Here is an 18,868-nt window from a genome sequence, read left to right on the forward strand (position 1 = left end):
GATGAGTCGATCTCATTCCTTCACACAATCGTTAATTTTCCCCAACCTCCCCTCGTATGCAGTCTGTACCTGGACATTGCTTAATTTAACAGCGCAAAAGGCGATGCAAATAAGACGGACAGAGTGGGAATTTGGTGCTAGAAAATGGAATTATCATCTACTTAGACTCAATAGTGGACGGTAAAATAAAAATGTTTTAGACAATGCTACCATCTGAACATCATCTAAAACAAATTGAGTTGATATCGCAAAAAAAAAAATGATAAGAGGTTTCCCACTGCAAAGAGAGAGCAGGAAATTAGGATTTCAAAATATAAGACATAGAAATTAACAGCACGGTCAGTGGACCAGTGTCTGAAAAGACGGATGAAAGACGGTGGCGCAGTGGTTAGCACGGCACCGAGGACCCGAGTTTGATCCCGGCACCGGGTCGCTGCCCGTGTGGAGTTTGCACGTTCTCCCCCGTGTCTGTGTGGGTCTCACCCCCACAACCCCAAAAAGATCTGCAGGGGAGATGGATTGGCCTCGATACAATTGCCCCTTAATTGGACGGAGGGAGAAAGAAAGAGCGATCCGAATTTCCAGCTCTTGGCTCTGTTGGCTACAAGTGCATTAGCAAATGTGGAGTCAAAGAACAGGGGTCCCTAAAGTGCCTCAAATGAGGAAGTGGGGGGGGGGGGGGGTTCAGGGAGGAAATTCCAAAATCATAACGGTGTCAATTGTGAACCTCGCTGGTTAATGTTTCTGTGATAAACTCTCTCACTTCCCTTCGCCATTATGTAAAGATGAAGACGTCACAGGTACATTACTGAAAGCTAAATAAACAGTAGAAGGAGGGAGGAATGGGAGGCAGGAGGAGGCTCATTAGAGCCAACTTGGACCTGTTGGGCCGAATGGTCTGTTTGGGTGCTTTACCCTGAAGCAAGGCAGGGAGACAGTTAGTACATTCTGGAGTCGTTTCAAATAGGTTTAACCTCTTTCAGTAATTACACAAGCATTCACATTTCGAACAGATTCACAGCCCTGTTCAATTTATTTGATTATGTTTTGTTTCACATTGTGGAAGCTCCGTCCTCAACCATTGAAATTGCAGCTTATGGCCCCTCTAGTGGCCTAGCTGTGAAGTTCAGTTGATGACAACCATGCTGAGATTGACTGGGATAAAAGCAAATTACTGCGGATGCTGGAATCTGAAACAAAAACAGAAAATGCTGGACAATCTCAGCAGTTCTGACGGCTTCTGTGGAGAGAGACGGGACCTAACGTTTCGAGTCTGGATGACTCTTTGCCAAGGCTGTGCTATAGGAAAGTGGCTAACCGCAGGGCACTGTGCAATTGGCCCTGTCCTTGCTGACGAACACTGGATCCGGATCCCACACCACCTCCATTTTAAAATTCTCACCCTTGTTTTCTTTTAATCTTTCCATGTCCTCACCCCCTCCCTATCTCTGTAACATCCTCCAGCCCTACAACCCTCTGCGATCTTGGCACTCCTCCAATTGTGACATCTTGCGCAAACCTGTTTTACCGTTGGCAGCTGTGCCTGGGCCCCCAGATCTGGGATTCCCTCCCCTCAACTTCTGCACCTGTCCAAACCTCTCTCCTCCTGTAAGACGCTCTTTAAAGCCTCTCTCTTTGTCCATGGTTTTGATGATCTTCATATTCTGCCATCTCCTTACACGGCCTAGTGTCAAGGCGTCCGATCAGCCTCCTGTGAAACCCCTTGGAACGATGTACAATGTGAAAGGTGGCAGTAGATGGAACTTTTCGTCCCGTACCCAGTTTGTGAGATTAACGGACTTCGAGGTTAAGTGTGAATGAGGGGATAAGAACACATTTGCTGGAGCTCTTGGCTACAGTGATGCGGCACTGCTGTTTGGCAGGAAATAGTTCAGTGGTGACGCCACATGTGTTCGAATAGCTTGCAAGAGTACTCGCTACCATGAGGAATGCACCCGCGGTTTTCAGCGAATGCAAGCACAAGAGTTTGTTTTGTCAATCATTCTGGGATGTAACCGCCACGGGTGAGGCCAGCATTTATTGCCCATCCCTAACTGCCCCTGAGAAGTTGGTGGTGAGCTTCCTTCCTGAACTACCGCAGTCCCTCTCGCGTAGGTACACTCATGGTGCTTCTTTTCCTGCCGCAGTTTGAGAGCGGCTTGCTGGGTCATTTCATAGTGAGCAGTTTAAAGTTGACCACGTTGCTGTAGGTCTATATTCCCGTGTAGGCCAGGCCAGGTAAGGATGGCAGATTTCCTTCCCTCGAGGAAATAATGGGGTGGTTAGCACTGTTGCTTCACAGCTCCAGGGTCCCAGGTTCGATTCCCGGCTTGGGTGGCTCTCTGAGTGGAGCCTGCACGTTCTCCCCGTGCCTGCGTGGGTTTCCTCCGGGTGCTCCGGTTTCCTCCCACAGTCCCGAAAGACGTGCTTGTTAGATGAATTGGACATTCTGAATTCTCCCTCAGTGTACCCGAACAGGCGCCAGAATGTGGCGACTAGGGGATTTTCACAGTAACTTCATTGCAGTGTTAATGTCAGCCTACTTGTGACACTAATAAAGATTATTATTATTATAAATGAATCAGATTGAATGTTTTTCACAACAATCTGCGCGTTTCACAATCATTGTTAGTGAGACTAGCTTTATATTCCAGATTTATCAATTAAATTAAAAATTTTCCCTGCTGCCTTAGCGGGATTTGAACTTGTGTCTCTTGAGAGCATTAGCCGGGGCGTCTGGATCACTAGACCAGTAACAATACCGCAAAGCCAACGCCTCCCCCCACACCCCCTTTCAACGTAGAATATTTTTACACCTTCTGCGGGCAGGAAAAAAGAAACATACATTTCTCCTGATGAATGTGTCAGAGGGAATTGTGGCTCAGGAACGCCTGCAGAGCCCAATGTGAATCGGGAATATTTTTTTTTTTGCAATGCTTGAAATGCCTCGGGTTGCTCACGTCTTGCTTTCGTTTGACTTTCAGATCAGCATCTTCATGACCCACCTGTCAAACTACGGCAACGATCGCCTGGGCCTGTACACGTTCGAAAGCCTGGTGAAGTTTGTCGAGTGCTGGACCAACCTGAAACTGCAGACACTGCCGCCAGTGAAGCTGGCAGCCAAATACTTTGAGCTGTTCCCGGAGGAGAAGGACCCCTTGTGGCAGGTAAGTCACAGCTCCTTGCAGCCTCAGCAAGTTCCAGGCCGTGAATGCCGACTGCTTTTCTACAATCTTACATTTCTGTACCCTTTCAGCTGTACGTTTGTCTTAGACGCACTGCTAACTTGCCTCCGCTGTCACAATATACTCAAAGCACTGTGAAACGGAATTATTGGCATTCATATATCCCTACTCTTTCTTGAAAATCCTCTCTGATCACCCTTTCAAGCATTATTTCTTTAATTCTTTAAAAGTTGACCTTTGATGCCCTGCAGTCTATCAGAAAGTGGTGTCTATAATTACAAAGCAGTGTTTTGTTAAGGGAACTAGGAATATATTTATACATAAGAACATAAACGTAAGAACTAGGAGCAGGAGTAGGCCATCTGGCCCCTCGAGCCATTCAGTGAGATCATGGCTGATCTTTTGTGGACTCAGCTCCACTTTCCCGCCCAAACACTATAACCCTTTATCCCTTTATTCTTCAAAAAACTATCTATCTCTATCTTGAAAACATTCAATGAAGGAGCCTCAACTGCTTCACTGGGCAGGGAATTCCATAGATTCACAACCCTTTGGGTGAAGATGTTCCTCCTAAACTCAGTCCTAAATCTACTTCCCTTTATTTTGAGGCTATGCCCCAATATACTGGATATTAGAGCACTCCTTGGAAGACTTAATGGACGTCTGGCAATGCAGTGCAGGCTCCAGCAACACGCTGTATTTATATAGCACCTTTAACATAGTAAAATGTCCCAAGGTCTTGATAGGAGTGAAATTGGACACCGAGCCACGTAGAGATATTAGGCCAGCTGGCCCAAAACTTAGTCAAAGCCAAAGCATTTGTGGACACTTGGCCCTCGATTCGAGGATGGCGTCCACACAGGGTCGCTGGTTTCTGCCAGGGGGTCTGCCAGTGACTGAAGAAGCAGATTCTCAACCCAGAGATCTTTGGGTACAAGGGGCAGGGCATCCCGTGAGGTAGTGGGGTTGGGAGTGCAGGAAATGCTTCCTTTTCGTACCTTCTCTGTATGGAGAATTGGACCAGAAGTGGCCGTGTGAGAAGACAAAGTCCTATAAGGAAGACACCAGCAGAGCTGGTAACACGGGACAGCATGGCGGAGAGCAAGGGGAGACGGCACAGAGGTCGAAGGAGCAGCTGGTGAAGTTTTTCGAGGATTGCTTCGCTGAAGAACATACTGGACCCGATTAAGGCTTCGATTAATCAAGTGGTTCAGAATCAGGAAACCCATGGGAGAGCGATCCAGGAGGGGAACAAAAGTTGTCGGAGCAAGAGGAGTATATAACCGTGCTGGAAAGCAAGGTGGGGATGATGAACGATCGCCAGAAAAGAATGCAGGAGATGCTAGAGGACCTGGAGAATAGGTCCAGGCGGCAGAATCTCAGAATTGTTGGCCTCCCTGAAGGCAGTGAGGGATCGGATGTGAGGGCCTATGTGACGAACATGTTGGAGAAGTTGATGGGGGCTGGGGCGTTCCCTCAGCCCCTGGAGTTGGACGTAGCGCATAGAGCCCTTGCGAGGAAGCCCAGAGCGAACGAGCCGGCATTTTGGTGGTAGGTTTTCACCGTTTCATGGACAAGGAACACGTTTTGCGGTGGGCCAAGAAAGAAAAGAGCAGCAAGTGGGAGAACTGTGAGTTGCACATCTATCAGGACCTGGCAGCGGATTTGGCCAAGAGGCGAGCTGGGTTCAATCGGGCAAAACGACCCTCTTTAAGAAGGGGCTGAAGTTTGGGATGCCGTACCCAGCCCGTCTGTGGGTTACACATGAGGAACGGGACTTCTACTTTGAAACACCAGACAACGTATGGACCATTATTAAAGAAATGAAGCTGGAGGCAAATTAAAATACACTTAAGCCTTGGAGAAGTACTGTGGCAGCGATTTGTGGTGCTGATTGTCTAAATTTAAGTAGCTCTATGTGAAATAATGGGCTGTGTGGATGGTTAAAGGTTTCTCTATCTTGCAGGGACCTTGTTAGAGGTTTGAATTTGGTTCTGCTTTTTGGGTGACTTTTTCTAAAGTGACTTTCTTTGTTTTTTCTGATGTTTGTTTACTGGGGAATGTGATGCTTTTAAAATGTTTATTCATGTGTGGGGGAGAGAGGAGAGAACAATAGGGAGACAGACTGCTTGGTGCCAGGGGCGGTGGCCACCGAGTCAGCATGGGTCAGCTGACTCTCGGAAGCGCAGTGGGGGGTGAGCAGGTGTTAAGCTGGAGCTTGACTTGGGGTGTGGGTTTCTAGTGTTGTTGCTAGTGGGGGGAGCTGCTTTGCTGACAGGGGAGGAACTGTTACCAGGGGACAAATGGGAGGTTGGGGAGCCCGAGTGGGGACTCGAGGAAGCGGAAGGCGCGAGCTTGAGGCTGGCCTAAAAAGTGATGGTGTGTGAAGATTGAGATGGGGGGGGATGGTTATTTTACCATGTTGATGTCATTGTTCATTTAACTGTTATAAAAATGTTCAAATACCTTAATAAAATATTTTTTTTTAAAACAGTGTGGGGACCATCACGAAGCCCTGCTTAACCTCAGTCCGAATTTTGAAAGCACCGTTTCAGATATCCCACTCGAGACTGTTGCAATTGCAGGATTGTGATGAAGTGTATTGGGTGTCCAAACCTTTGGAGCACAAGCTACTGAGCATTGCGATTTACGGACTCAAATATTCTTTTACAGAACCCATGTGATGACAAACGACACAAAGACATTTGGTCTAAAGAGAAAACCTGTGACCGGCTTCCAAAGTTCCTAATCATCGGCCCACAGAAAACTGGTAACCTTATTTTCAAAACGAATGCAGCTTAATAAGTCAAAACTGTTAAATATCACTATTTTAATATTGGCATATTAAATACTGGAATATCCTGTATCAGGGAGCAGTGTCATCATTTTCTTTGGTAATGTGGCGACCAGAATTGAACACTATACTCCAATTGTGGCCTAAGGTTCTATACAGCTGCAACATGACTTGCCAATTTTTATACTCAATGCCCTGGCCGATGAAGGCAAGCATGTCCCAGCACTGATCTCTGCGGAACGCCACTCGTCACAGCCCTCCATTCAGAAAAGCCCCCTTCCATTGCTACCCTCTGTCTTCTATGGCCGAGCCGGTTCTGTATCCATCTTGCCAGCTCACCTCTGATGCCATGTGACTTCACCTTTTGTACCAGTCTGCCATGAGGGACCTTGTCAAAGGACTTACTGCAGTCCATGCAGACAACATCCACTGCCCTACCGTCATCAATCATCTTGGTCACTTCCTCGAAAAACCAAATCAAGTTGGTGAGACATGACCTCCCCTTCACAAAACCATACTGCCTCTCGCTAATACATCAAGGTTGGATTTGTCAGGATTGGTAGATATTCATGGTACCCTGGCAGTATTTGACATAGAAATAGAATTTACAGTGCAGAAGGAGGCCATTCAGCCCATCGAGTCTGCACCGGCTCTTGGAAAGAGCACCCTACCCAAGGTCAACAACTCCACCCTATCCCCATAACCCAGTAACCCCACCCAACACTAAGGGCAATTTTGGACACTAAGGGCAATTTATCATGGCCAATCCACCTAACCTGCACATCTTTGGACTGTGGGAGGAAACCGGAGCACCCGGAGGAAACCCACACACACGGGGAGGATGTGCAGACTCCGCACAGACAGTGACCCAAGCCGGAATCGAACCTGGGACCCTGGAGCTGTGAAGCGATTGTGCTATCCACAATGCTACCATGCTGCCCTTTGAAGAAGATCAGGAGAGCTTGGGCTATGCTGAGAACATAATCCCGGAAAACAAATATGTTAACTGATGTTTGAGGGATTGGCAAACTCAGTTGGCGGCCCTGTTTGCTAACGTGCCAACAATCCGTGCGCTTCAAAGAAATTCATTGCGACTCACTTTGAGATGTTGCTAAGAGATGTGAGAAGGTGTTATTTATATGTACATCTTTCTTGCGAGTTTGAAGATGATTCTAAAATCAACTGAGGTGGGAAGGAGAGCGGTGGGGAAATGCAATTTGCTCCTTTAAAATTTGGCATAGAAATGGACTTTTGAAAGTGGCGTCTGCATGACCAGCACTGTCCCTCTCCTCAGGTACCACAGCTTTGCACTTTTTCCTGTCCTTACATCCTGGAGTCACGAGTAATTTCCCCAGCCCAGTCACCTATGAGGAGATTCAGTTCTTCAATGGAGCCAATTATCACAAAGGAATTGACTGGTAAGACCCTGTTCAACTTGAGCACATTCGATTCAGTTTTATAGACTCGAGCCGCTTGGAGGTGTTGGAACGTTTCTAGATTGTGTAAATTGGGAGCACTGACACATAGTTGAACGGCTCTCAGCCAAAAACAGCCGTTCACCTAAATTCTGCGACCTCTGGAATTGTCCGTGTGAGGAGCCTCTGTAAATATTGGAATGTTCCAGAAGAATCCCTGCAAGTGTTTAATGGTGTCTGGGATCCCATTGCAGGAATCCTGATCAAAATACTTTGCACCCGGATTGGCCTGATGTCTCCAGGTCGCTCCAAACATTGGTGGCTGTTGCCTCAGATGATTAGGCCCAAATTTCTGGGATTTCCCCCACTAAGCCTCTCGTCACTGCTCCCTCCTCTTTTTTTTATAAATTTAAAATACCCAATTCATTTTTTCCAATTAAGGGACAATTTAGCGTGGCCAATCCACCTAGCCTGCACATCTTTGGGTTGTGAGGGCGGAATCCACGCAGACACGGGGAGAATGTGCAAACTCCACATGGGCAGTGACCCGGGGCCGGGATCGAACCTGGGATCCCAGCGCCGTGAGGCAGCAGTGCTAACTACAACGCCACTGTGCTGCCTCCCTCCCTCTTTTAAGAAGCTCCTAAAAACCTACCCCTGTGACCAAGGTTTTACCCACCTGTGTTAATATCTCCTTATGTGACAGGTTACCTGGCCTAATATCTCCTTATGTTACCTGTCGTAATATTTCCTTATGTGACTCACCTTTCCTAATACCTCATCTGACAGGTCACCTGTCCTAATATCTTCCCTTGTGACTCTATCAGATTTTTACTGATGACTGCTTGTGTGAAGAGCTTTGCGATGTTTTACTACATTCCGGGCGCTACACAAATGAAAGTCAATGTAATCATTCTACAGACTTGGGTGTGTGTCAGAGAGAAAAAAAACAATGTCACATCAGCCAGATTGGTAGACAGCAGACAGTATATCCCACCCAGAGGGTGGGTGGCCTACTCATTCACTCTGGCACCTATTTTTCAGGTACATGGAATTCTTCCCGATCCCATCAAACGCAAGCACAGACTTCATGTTTGAGAAGAGCGCAAATTACTTTGAGTCAGAGGTGGTCCCCAAGAGGGCGACAGCACTGCTGCCCCGAGCGAAGATCATCGCCATTCTGATCAACCCGGCTGAGCGAGCCTACTCCTGGTACCAGGTGTGTCCGCCTTCTCCACCAGAATGCCGGATTTTGCCGATGTTTGAATAATACCTCGATTTTAAAATTCTCATATTGTTTCCCAAATCTGTCCATGATCATTCTCCTTCCCCTCTCTGTAACCTCTCCTAGTCCCAGAACCTGTCCAAGATCTTTCTCTTGCTCCAATTGTGATCTCTTGTAAATCCCTGATTTCCTTCACTCTATCGTTGGTGACCGTACCTTGAATTGTCTGGACCCTAAATCTGGAATTCCCACCATTAAACCCCCCATTCTCTCTCTCTCCATTTCCTCCTCTAAGACACACCTTAAAACCCTTCTCGTCGCCATGTTTTCAGTCGTCTATCCCTATGTGTTTCGGGGTGGTGAATTTTGCTCGGTACTGACGAAGTGAAGCACCTTGGGATGTTTTCCGTTGAAGGGGCTACGTAAATGCGAGTTGTTGTTGATTCGACAATGTGGACTTAAGCCACTGGAGTTTCCTCACCAGAGCCAGGGAGGAGGTAAAAAGCAATTGCCTGCACCCGGAGTTGTCAGGAGCACGTGAAGTCATCCATAGTAGGAAGAACATGGAGAGACATGTGAACTCATGGAACATAGAAAACAGGAGCAGGCCACTCAGCCCATCTTGCCTGCTCCGCCATTTAACCAGGCCATGGCTGATCTCCCGCCTCAATGCCATTTTTCTGCATTATCCCTTGATACCTTGAAATATATCCATTACTGTCTTGATCATGTTCAATGACTGAGATTCCATAGCCCTCTGGGGGTAGAGAATTAAAAAGGTTCCCAACAATCTGAGTGAGTGAAGAAATTCCTCCTCATCTCAGTCTTAAATGGCCTGCCCCTTATTCTGACACTGTCTCCTGGTTGTTGGCAACCCCCCCCCCAACCCCCTCCCCCCCCACACACACACACCTCGCCCCCCCCGCCCAACACTCCCTAATGGCCCAACTCAAATTTTAAGACCACATCCTTAATTTCTGGTTTCTCTCTATCTGCCCTATCGAGTTCCTTTATCATTTTGAACACGTCGAATTAGCTGAGCCCTCTGTTTTCTAAACTCAGGAACTCCTTGCTCCTTCACAAATAGTGCTGAGGGAATTTCAAAGCTGAATCACCAAAACAGGGCAGCGGTAAACATTAAAGGTCAAACAGGAACCTTGGGGGTGATTATACTGAGAACGGAGACCATTCTCAGCCCTTTGATCCTGTACCGTCATTCAGTTAGCTCATGGCTGATCATCTCTCAACTCCAAGGTTTCGTGACCTTGTCTAACCAAAACGCTTTCAGTTGCTGTCCCTTGCTAGCAGCGTGAATCTCACGGAACGTTGACCTGTTGGTTTCTTTCCCCCCGCAGCATCAGAGAGCTCACCACGACTCAGCAGCCCTGAACTACACCTTCTATCAGGTGGTCACAGCTGGACCAGATTCCCCGAGGGATCTTCGTGTTCTGAAGAACCGTTGCTTGTTTCCCGGCTGGTACGCCACGCACATTGAACGGTGGTTAACACACTATCAACCTACTCAGGTATGTCTCATTTCCGTTGACATCCCCAGGTACCAGCCGTGGCTCAGTGGGCTGCACTCTTGCCTCCAGAGTCAGAAGACGGTGGGTTCAAATCCCACCTCCGAGATTGGTGCAATATCTGGGCTGATGCTCCAGCGCATCCAGCGTGGAGGAAGTGCTACCCTGTTGGAGATGTCAACTTGCAGGTCGGATGTTGAACTGATGTCCTGCCTCCCCTCTTAGGTGGACATAAAAGATTTTCATGGCACCATTTAAAAAAGAGCAGGGGACTTCTCCCTTGGCACCTTGGCCAAGAATGATCTCTCCATTAACACAGTGAAAAATGTGCAAAGTCGGGAAGGAGTGGTGCTTGTTGGAGGTACCAGGATAGTATGATATGCAGGGAAACGTTCTGCTTGTGTGGTGACTTGCCAAAAGCAGGAGGTGCAAAGCCTTCATTTTCTTACTACCCCTAAATAAATGGAACAAAATACAGTTATGAGTAAAGGTAAAAAGAGTGATCCCACACTCCAAGAGGGGTGGGCAATTACAACACTGGAGAACTCTGAGCTCCAACCCACTCGCCCATTGAGTGCGACCGCCCATTCCGAAGAGGGGGATTCATACGTTTACGTTTTGTTCTTCTCGAAGGGTCTCTATAACTGCCCTCCACTGCCTTCTCGGAGGTTCTCTATAACTGCCCTCCACTGCCTTCTCGGAGGGTCTCTATAACTGCCCCCCACTGCCTTCTCGGAGGGTCTCTATAACTGCCCTCCACTGCCTTCTCGGAGGGTCTCGATAACTGCCCTCCACTGCCCTTCCTTAGATGCGAGTCATGGCAAGTTGATGAACAAATCACAAAATAACGTTTTGTCTACTGTGAGATGCGATTCCGCGATTGGGCAGCACTTGCTGAACAAATCCTGAGTGCGCTAATAGCTGCACTTAACCAGCTACAGATAATCAGTCAGGTTTGTAATGCGGCATATGTCCATACAATTCTTTGCAGGCAAAACAAATATGTTCAAACTTTGCATCTTTTTCTTGCATTTCCTGGCAGCTTGGGGAGCTTATAGTTAGTTCCATGGCAACACCTCAGCCAATCAGAGCCACCATGCCAACCGGTCATACAAATTGTTGCGATCATTTGAAATTTGGTATTCTTGCACTTGTCTTGATAAATTCAAGGCCAAAAGCTTCAGCAACATGTCCCTTTCCAGCAAGATTAAGATTTATTGGGGTCGAGTGCTTTTCTAAGCGGCTCACTAATAGGCACCCTCAGACACCTGTACCCTCAATGGTTCTCAGAACAAAGAAAAGGAATGGGAAATGCTTCCTGTTTCCTTCTCCAATTCCCCAATTCAAGCTTGCGTTTTAACAGCACGTATTTTTAATACTCAAATTTGTGATGGGATTGTTCCTCTATCTCCCATCCGTAAAAGGGGTTGCACCAGCTCACATTTTCTTTCTTTTGCCTGGAAAAGGGAAAAGCAGATGAAAGTCTTCAAAATGGTGGTGGTTTGATAGCGTGGATATAGAGATGCCTCCACTTGTAGAGGTGACCAGGGGGATGGGGGGTTGCATCAATATTAGATGGTGGTGACGTGTTAAGAGTTTGCTCAGGGAGTCTGAATCACTGCAGCGACATGCACTCCCCCAGTGTAGTCTGAAGCTGTGCTTGCCGAAATGCCAAAATTCATTCCACCATGTGGCCCACCAGGAATCTCTCTCTTCTCCCCTCCCCCTTACTGTCTGCCATTGGTGTGTGAAGGAAGGACGGATTTCCAGGTCAGCACTTGACCTGTTTGGCCGTTAAGTCCTAGGGTGGGACTCGAACCCTGAACCTCTGGCTTAGAGGCACAGGCCGTGCCACAGGATCTCCTCTTAGGTAGTCACCAATCGGAGGTTCCAGGAGAAGGATCCTTGGCCAAGAGAATGGTGAGAATATTGAACTCTCTACCACAGACAGCGGTCGAGGTGAATAAGTATTTGAGGAGAACCTAGGTAAAGACATCATTGAGAAAGATTATGCTGATGGGGTGAGATGAGATCGTGTGGGTGGAGCCTCTTGGGGCAGTATATGGAGCTGATGGGCTCAATGGCCTGTTTCTGTGCTGCAAATTCTATAAAGGTACATGGGTGGCCCCACTGCTTGACATTTAAAAGGAATATTTCTTCTTCTTGTAGTTCCTCATCATTAATGGCTTACAGTTACGCAACAACCCTGTGGCTGTCATGGAGAGTGTGCAGAAATTCCTTGGCGTTACTCCTCACTTCAACTACACGCAGGCGCTGATGTAGGTATTTCCATCAATTCTTTTTTCCAATCGGTTAGAAGAGTAACTCGTGGCATCCATGCCTTTTTCCTCCCTGTTCTGCATCTCAACATAAGTTTGTAAGAAGTAGGAGCCGTTCAGCCCATCGCGCCCGCTCGACGTTCATCTGATTGTGGCCCAGACCCCACTTTTCCGTCTGCCCTCCCCCCATAACTCTCGAATCTCATGTCGATCAATATATCTGCCTGACTCAACCGTGCCTCTATTCAATGACCCAGCCTCCAGTACCCTCTGGAAGATATTTCCAAACAGTAGGTCTCTGAGAGAAGGAATTCCTCCTCATCCCAATCGTGACTGAGAGACCCTTTATTTTGAACCCATCCCATCATTCCTAGCTTCCTCCATGAGAGAAAACATCCTCCCCGAATCTGTCCCGAGAGGCCTCCACCCCAGCCAAAACGATCGCCACTCGCTTTTTTCCAAAGTCCTGTCAGCAACCTTTCCCGATTAGACAGCCCTTTCATCCCAGGGGCCAGTCAAGTGAAGCTTCTCTGAACTGTCTCTGATATGAGTAAATCCTTCTTTAAGGAGACCAAAACTGTACCCAATATTCCCAATGTGATCTCGCCTGTACAGTCGATTGGCTCCGTTGCTAATATTTCGCATTGGAGTCAAAAAAGTTTGAAACCCGCCCCCCGGAGTCTTGAACACGCAATCCAGGCTGACAGTTCCAACAGCTGCACCGAGAGAGTGCTGCACAGTTGGAGGTGTTTTTTTTTAGACACTACGCTGAACCGAAGCTTCGCTTGTCCCCTCAGCTGGGTGGAAAGGAGGAAGTGGAGGGGATTGCGCCCTGGTCAGTGTTTAGTCTTCAGACACGATCACCACAACAGATGAATTGCTCTGCGCGTGGGATCTTGCTGTGCTTCATGCATCAGTGATTTTTTTTTTTTACTTTTTCCAATTAAAGGGCAATTTAGTGCGGCCAATCCACCTACTCGGCACATCTTTGGGTTATGCCGACACAGGGAGAATGTGGAAACTTCTCACAGACAGTGACCCGGGGCCGGGAGGCGGCAGTGCTAACCACTGCGCCATCCCGCCGCCCCTGTGATTTCACTTCCACAGTAATGTCCTGGCTGTAATGTGCCTTGAGATCGATTTGTAACTTGTTCATAGAGCCGAAATATGCTCTTTCCCCTCCAATATTGCATTTGCCTCCTCCAGCGCTGCACCTTAGGGGTGATATATTGGGCTTAGAGGGGCTGCAATTTAGGTATTGGAGCTACAAAAATTATGAGGACATAATTTGAGGACAGAGGAAAAATTATGGGCAGCATGGTAGCATTGTGGATAGCACAAATGCTTCACAGCTCCAGGGTCCCAGGTTCGATTCCGGCTTGGGTCACTGTCTGTGTGGAGTCTGCACATCCTCCCCGTGTGTGCGTGGGTTTCCTCCGGGTGCTCCGGTTTCCTCCCACAGTCCAAAGATGTGCAGGTTAGGTGGATTGGCCATGATAAATTGCCCTTAGTGTCCAAAATTGCCCTTAGTGTTGGGTGGGGTTACTGGATTATGGGGATGGGGTGGAGGTGTTGACCTTGGGTAGGGTGCTCTTTCCAAGAGCCGGTGCAGACTAGATGGGCCGAATGGCCTCCTTCTGCACTGTAAATTCTATAATTCTATGACTATTGCATTGAGTCGGCTTGTATTCCTCATAAGTACAGGGGCAATCTAATGGTGGTATTTGATGGGGTAGATCTAAACGCTTTTTTTAGGTGGTGGGACAAGTCCAGCACAAGTTTTGTGGGGGGTGGGGTGGGGGAGCCATGCAACGTTAACATTTGAGCAAGGCTATTTAAAGGGCAATATCCAAAGGTACTTCCTCACACAAAAGGAAATCTGGTCAAAGCAAATTTCTGCAGATGCTGGAATCTGAAAAAGAACTGAAAATACTGGGCAATCTTGGCATTTGCACAGAGAGAAGGGAGCTCACATTTAGAGCCTGGATGACTTTCCTCCCCTCCCCCCCCCCCCCCCCCCCGAAAAGCCGTTCCGGGGGGGGGGGGGGGGGGGGGGGTCGTCCACTGAAAATTTCCAAACTGAGGTTTATAGAATTTTGTTTGGCAAAACTATTGAGGGAGGCAGAACCGAGGCTGGTGGATAGAACCAAGATGCAGATCAACTCTGATGCAGTAGGAGCCCTGAAGGGCTGAATGGTCGTCTCCTGTTCCTGTGGGATGTCCATGAATCTACATAGTCCGGGAGCAAAATGATGCTGCCACCTGATAACTGTCCTCCATTTCTAGTGATCTGTGTACCACTTTGCCTCGGTTGGGTCTTTCACTGATCTTGGCACAGCAGGTTAAACCTTTCAAAGTTCAAGGCTGCCTGAAATTCTTCACTATTGTAACCGAAAGTGGTTTCCAACTGTGGTGCTCATTCTATTGCCATCTGTGTGGTGTTTTACTGCAATGGCACTGCAAAGAGTAAATGGATTAATTCCAAAATCTGCTTGGGCCGCTCACCCTCAAGTGAAGCACCTAAAGGGGGGGGGGGGGGGGATTGACCGAATTTTCTTGACACACTGAAGCCCGAGATACGAGGGCAACAAAGTCGCGCTGTGATTGAAGGGAAGCCGTGGTAAGGGTTTTCTTGGATGGATTGGTTGACTGCCTTACTTTCCTCGTTCTTCTCGAAGGTAGGTTGTACATTTTATTGAATTGCGTTTCATGTCAAAAATCCAGCTTCTAAGAATCGCTCCCTCTCCCCTTCAGGTATGACGACAACAAGAATTTCTGGTGTCAGATGGTGGAAGGTGGCAAATCAAAGTGTTTGGGAAAAAGTAAAGGGCGAAAATATCCAGAGATGGATTCATCGGTGAGTGTGGAGCAAAAAAGTGGATTCTTCCTACCACATCTGTGAGACTTTCAAAATCCCTTATAATTAAAAACCAGAACTTGGCTAATTCGGTCACCACAAGGCATTGGGAGCCCTGCTCTCCTAGTTTTTCAAACTGTTCATGTCTCTGCAACTTCCAGCCACAAATATAAACACTGGCAGGTAATGCCTTAGTGCTCAATTGCTCAGTGTTTGATTATAAGAGACTGAGTGTTGAATCAGAGCTAAGAAGACAGACAAATTGGATAAAGTTCCTGCATACTTTTCTGCACTGCCCTGAAGTCAAATATGCGATAACTCCCCTTCTGCATCTCCAGAACATTCTTTGATAAAAGCCTCTCTCTGCATATTGCATCCTGCAATGCTTTTAACCACATTGAAGGTTAAATACCAGCTATCTGGGTATTTAATAAGACAATGTTAAATTGTACTTTTTTTATGTTTCCAAGATATGAGACAATTTATCCTGTAAGCCTTTGTCCACTTAACAGAAGGGAGAGAGAGATCCCTCAAACTAATACTTGCTTTTTGTTTTTATTTCCTAGTCCCGGACATTCCTGACAAATTACTACAGGGAGCACAACATTGAATTATCAAAACAGCTAAACAAATTGGGACAATCGTTGCCCAGTTGGTTGAGAGAGGAACTACAGCACAGCAGCTGGAGTTGAGAGTGTGGTCAGTTTTGCCATCACTCTTAGGACACCTTCATGTCGACTGACCTCCCCTTCTTTCATTTTACCAACTCCAACTCATGTGACGCAAGCCAGCGTGTTCAAAGGAGGCGATGGAATTTGATGCGATTCAAAGTTCCTGAAGACCTGCAAAAGGGGGCTTGACATAGCAGCTGGAGATCAAAAAGCTCCCGGGCCGGCTGGGTGTCGGTTTTGTAGGGAGCAGGAGCGCACTGGTGAGCAATGGGGACCATTGTTCATGACAGCCTCGGACTTTCCCCTCATGCTGGAGAGAGATGAACCCCCTGCCCCAAAGAAACTACCCCCTCATAGTGAAGAAGTGTATCCTCGCGTGTCAAACTGTGGAATGATCGTTACATCAGCTGCTTTTACAATGGCCGTGCGTGCCCACTAAACATTGTCAGGATTAGTTTAGGCCGTGCACACTGCTAGTCCAGGTACTAATCATGTGCATACACCAATTAATTACTGTACATAGTCTCCCTGAGGCAATAATAATCTTCAGCTACAAGCCAGAGAAATGGGCATATATGTGTGTGCACCACACAACTGAACAGGGCCCACTCCTCTGATAGTTACCTCAAATTGTTCACGATGCCCCACTTTGAATAGTCACTGTACATCGTTGGGAGATGGCATTTAACAATGTGCAACTTTTGTTTAAAAGAAAATCAGTGTTGGTGTGAAAAGTGTCACCTTGCTTTTAAGCATGGGCTGTTAAAAGTTACTCTATTATATATAGTTGTTACATTTTAAAAGGGGCAATAACCTACACGGTTTGTAAATGGGCTACAGTGAGGATCTCAGCTTTCGTACATCTCCGCGAGGAGAGAGCGCGCAGTACGTTCCACCTCACAGTACGTTTCACCTATTGTGTCATTCACATTGAATGATGTTATTGGAGAATTTTACTCTCAAGAGGCTGAACATATTTTCTGAGATGCGTCAAACAAGTGGATTGAGTTTTTTTTTCCGGTGTAAATTTTGTGGTTGATGTGATGTACTTTGCAAGGCCTTTTAAAACTCTCTCCACCGTAGCTAGTAGCTGGGCCAAACTTACACATTAACGACATACAAAAACGATCCAGCCTAGCTAGATCGGAGGTGCCGGGAAATCCTCGCTCAACTGTGAAGTAAAAGCCAAAACAAAAAAGCTAAAAATCGGCAAGATAATTATTACCTTTCTTATCTTCAGTAACTGCAATTTAAGCATCTCCATTCCAAAACCAAGCATTTAATATAGGGGCCTTTACAAGCAGAGTACTGCATTTTTTTTTTGTGTACTTTAATCAAAAATAATTGTGTATGTATTCAACACAGCACAGAGAATGGTTGGATAATAAAGTTTTTCTTGTTGTCAACAAAACTACCCACACAAAACATTCATGCAAGTTTCCGAGCACAGACAGCGTCAATACTACCTGTGTGGCCTTTGACGAGGGGAGGGGGGGGGGGGGGGGTGTGGATCGAACGCAAGAACGGATTTTGTAAAATATTAACATTGGAGGAGGAAGACAGAAAACACATGAGGGGGAGGATGGGGGGGGGGTCAGTGCAGAAAAAACCTACAGAAGCTGATTTTGTAACACTGAAAAATGTGTCAAAGCTTTAACTATCCCAGAGGCACTGGAATCTGAATATATAATTCTTTTAAACAATTGAAAACTTTTTTTTTTAAGTATGAAAAAACATTAATATTGAAGAAACGAAAAAAAAAAAAAATTCCGATAAATAAAAACCACAGCCTGTGTCCCAGGGGTGGACTTCTCTCTCCGGAGCTAGGTGTCCATCACGATCAGTATTGTCCATTTTACCCAGTTACAGCACACAATTCTTTTATAAACACACATTTGAAGACACATGTACATGAATAATAACTACCTCATACAAAAAGTTTTTTTTTTGTTGTGTGTGGGGGGGAGCAGGGAGAAAAAGGGTTTGCTCGTGAAATCAGGTGGTAATTCACAACCCCAAAAGAAACTATTGTGGATTTCTGACATTTAAAACCTTATTTTGAAAGGAGGAATGTAGCAGTAAAGGGTCCGGAGAAGAGTGGTTTAAAAAGAGGGTGGGGGAATTAATATTAAACCTAAATCTGAACAAACCAACAGACATCAAGGAGAAAAGGTCGCCATTTCCAATGAGATTCTTTGCCACAAGTCCTTCGTTTGACCCTTTGCACGTTTTAGATTCTGAAGGATCTCGTTGAACTGCATCATTCCAACTGGCGTCAAGCAGAAGGCGCTGCGTGCACTCCGGATGATATTTACAAAATCATCGTAATCTGCTGGTGCAATGTGGTACAGTCTGTACTGGATGCACTGTGAAGAGAGGAGACAAGACAGGCAGACGTTTCTGAAATATTCTCAGAAAGGTGAATTTTCTAATGTTACAGCAGGCAGCCATCTCAACTCCTCGAAAGGAGCTATCCAAATTAGTCTGTCTAACGTTCACCACATTACAAGAAGGATATAATTTTGCTGGAGAGAGTGCGGAGAAGATTTGCAAGAATGTTGCCAGGGTGGCACAGTGGTCAACACTGCTGCCTCACCCAGGCAGCACACTGGTGCCTCATGGCGCCGAGGACCCGGGTTCGATCCCAGCCAAAGGTCACTGTCCCTGTGGAGTTTGCACATTCATAGAATTTACAGTGCAGGAGGAGGCCATTTGGCCCATTGAGTGAAGCGTCCCTTGGAAAGAGCACCCTATCCTGTAACCCAGGACCCCACCCCACCTTTTATTGTGGGCACTAGGGGCCATTTTAGTATGGCCAATGCACCAAACCTGCACACTTTGGGCTGTAGAAAGAAACCGGAGCACCCGGAGGAAACCCACGCAGACATGGGGAGAACATGCAGACTCTGCACCGTCACC

General features: G+C 46.8%; 2 protein-coding genes across 6 annotated transcripts in view; one reads left to right on the top strand and one right to left on the bottom strand.

The window, feature by feature from the left end:
* The window catches only part of ndst2a (N-deacetylase/N-sulfotransferase (heparan glucosaminyl) 2a), a 544,670-nt gene extending 527,310 nt beyond the window's left edge, over positions 1-17,360 (top strand). For all 3 annotated transcript variants that reach the window (XM_038782800.1, XM_038782799.1, XM_038782801.1), the window contains 8 exons: positions 2,985-3,167; positions 5,859-5,955; positions 7,274-7,397; positions 8,439-8,613; positions 9,975-10,145; positions 12,312-12,421; positions 15,176-15,278; positions 15,845-17,360. In XM_038782800.1, coding sequence (XP_038638728.1) covers positions 2,985-3,167; positions 5,859-5,955; positions 7,274-7,397; positions 8,439-8,613; positions 9,975-10,145; positions 12,312-12,421; positions 15,176-15,278; positions 15,845-15,970 — 1,089 coding nt within the window. In that variant the 3' untranslated portion in view covers positions 15,971-17,360. The remainder of the gene's footprint in view (positions 1-2,984; positions 3,168-5,858; positions 5,956-7,273; positions 7,398-8,438; positions 8,614-9,974; positions 10,146-12,311; positions 12,422-15,175; positions 15,279-15,844) is intronic.
* The window catches only part of zswim8 (zinc finger, SWIM-type containing 8), a 197,350-nt gene continuing 195,690 nt past the window's right edge, over positions 17,209-18,868 (bottom strand). For all 3 annotated transcript variants that reach the window (XM_038782798.1, XM_038782796.1, XM_038782797.1), the window contains exon 27: positions 17,209-18,315. In XM_038782798.1, coding sequence (XP_038638726.1) covers positions 18,109-18,315 — 207 coding nt within the window. In that variant the 3' untranslated portion in view covers positions 17,209-18,108. The remainder of the gene's footprint in view (positions 18,316-18,868) is intronic.

Source organism: Scyliorhinus canicula, chromosome 22 (genome assembly GCF_902713615.1).
Source record: "Scyliorhinus canicula chromosome 22, sScyCan1.1, whole genome shotgun sequence".
In the NCBI taxonomy this organism is placed as follows: domain Eukaryota; kingdom Metazoa; phylum Chordata; class Chondrichthyes; order Carcharhiniformes; family Scyliorhinidae; genus Scyliorhinus; species Scyliorhinus canicula.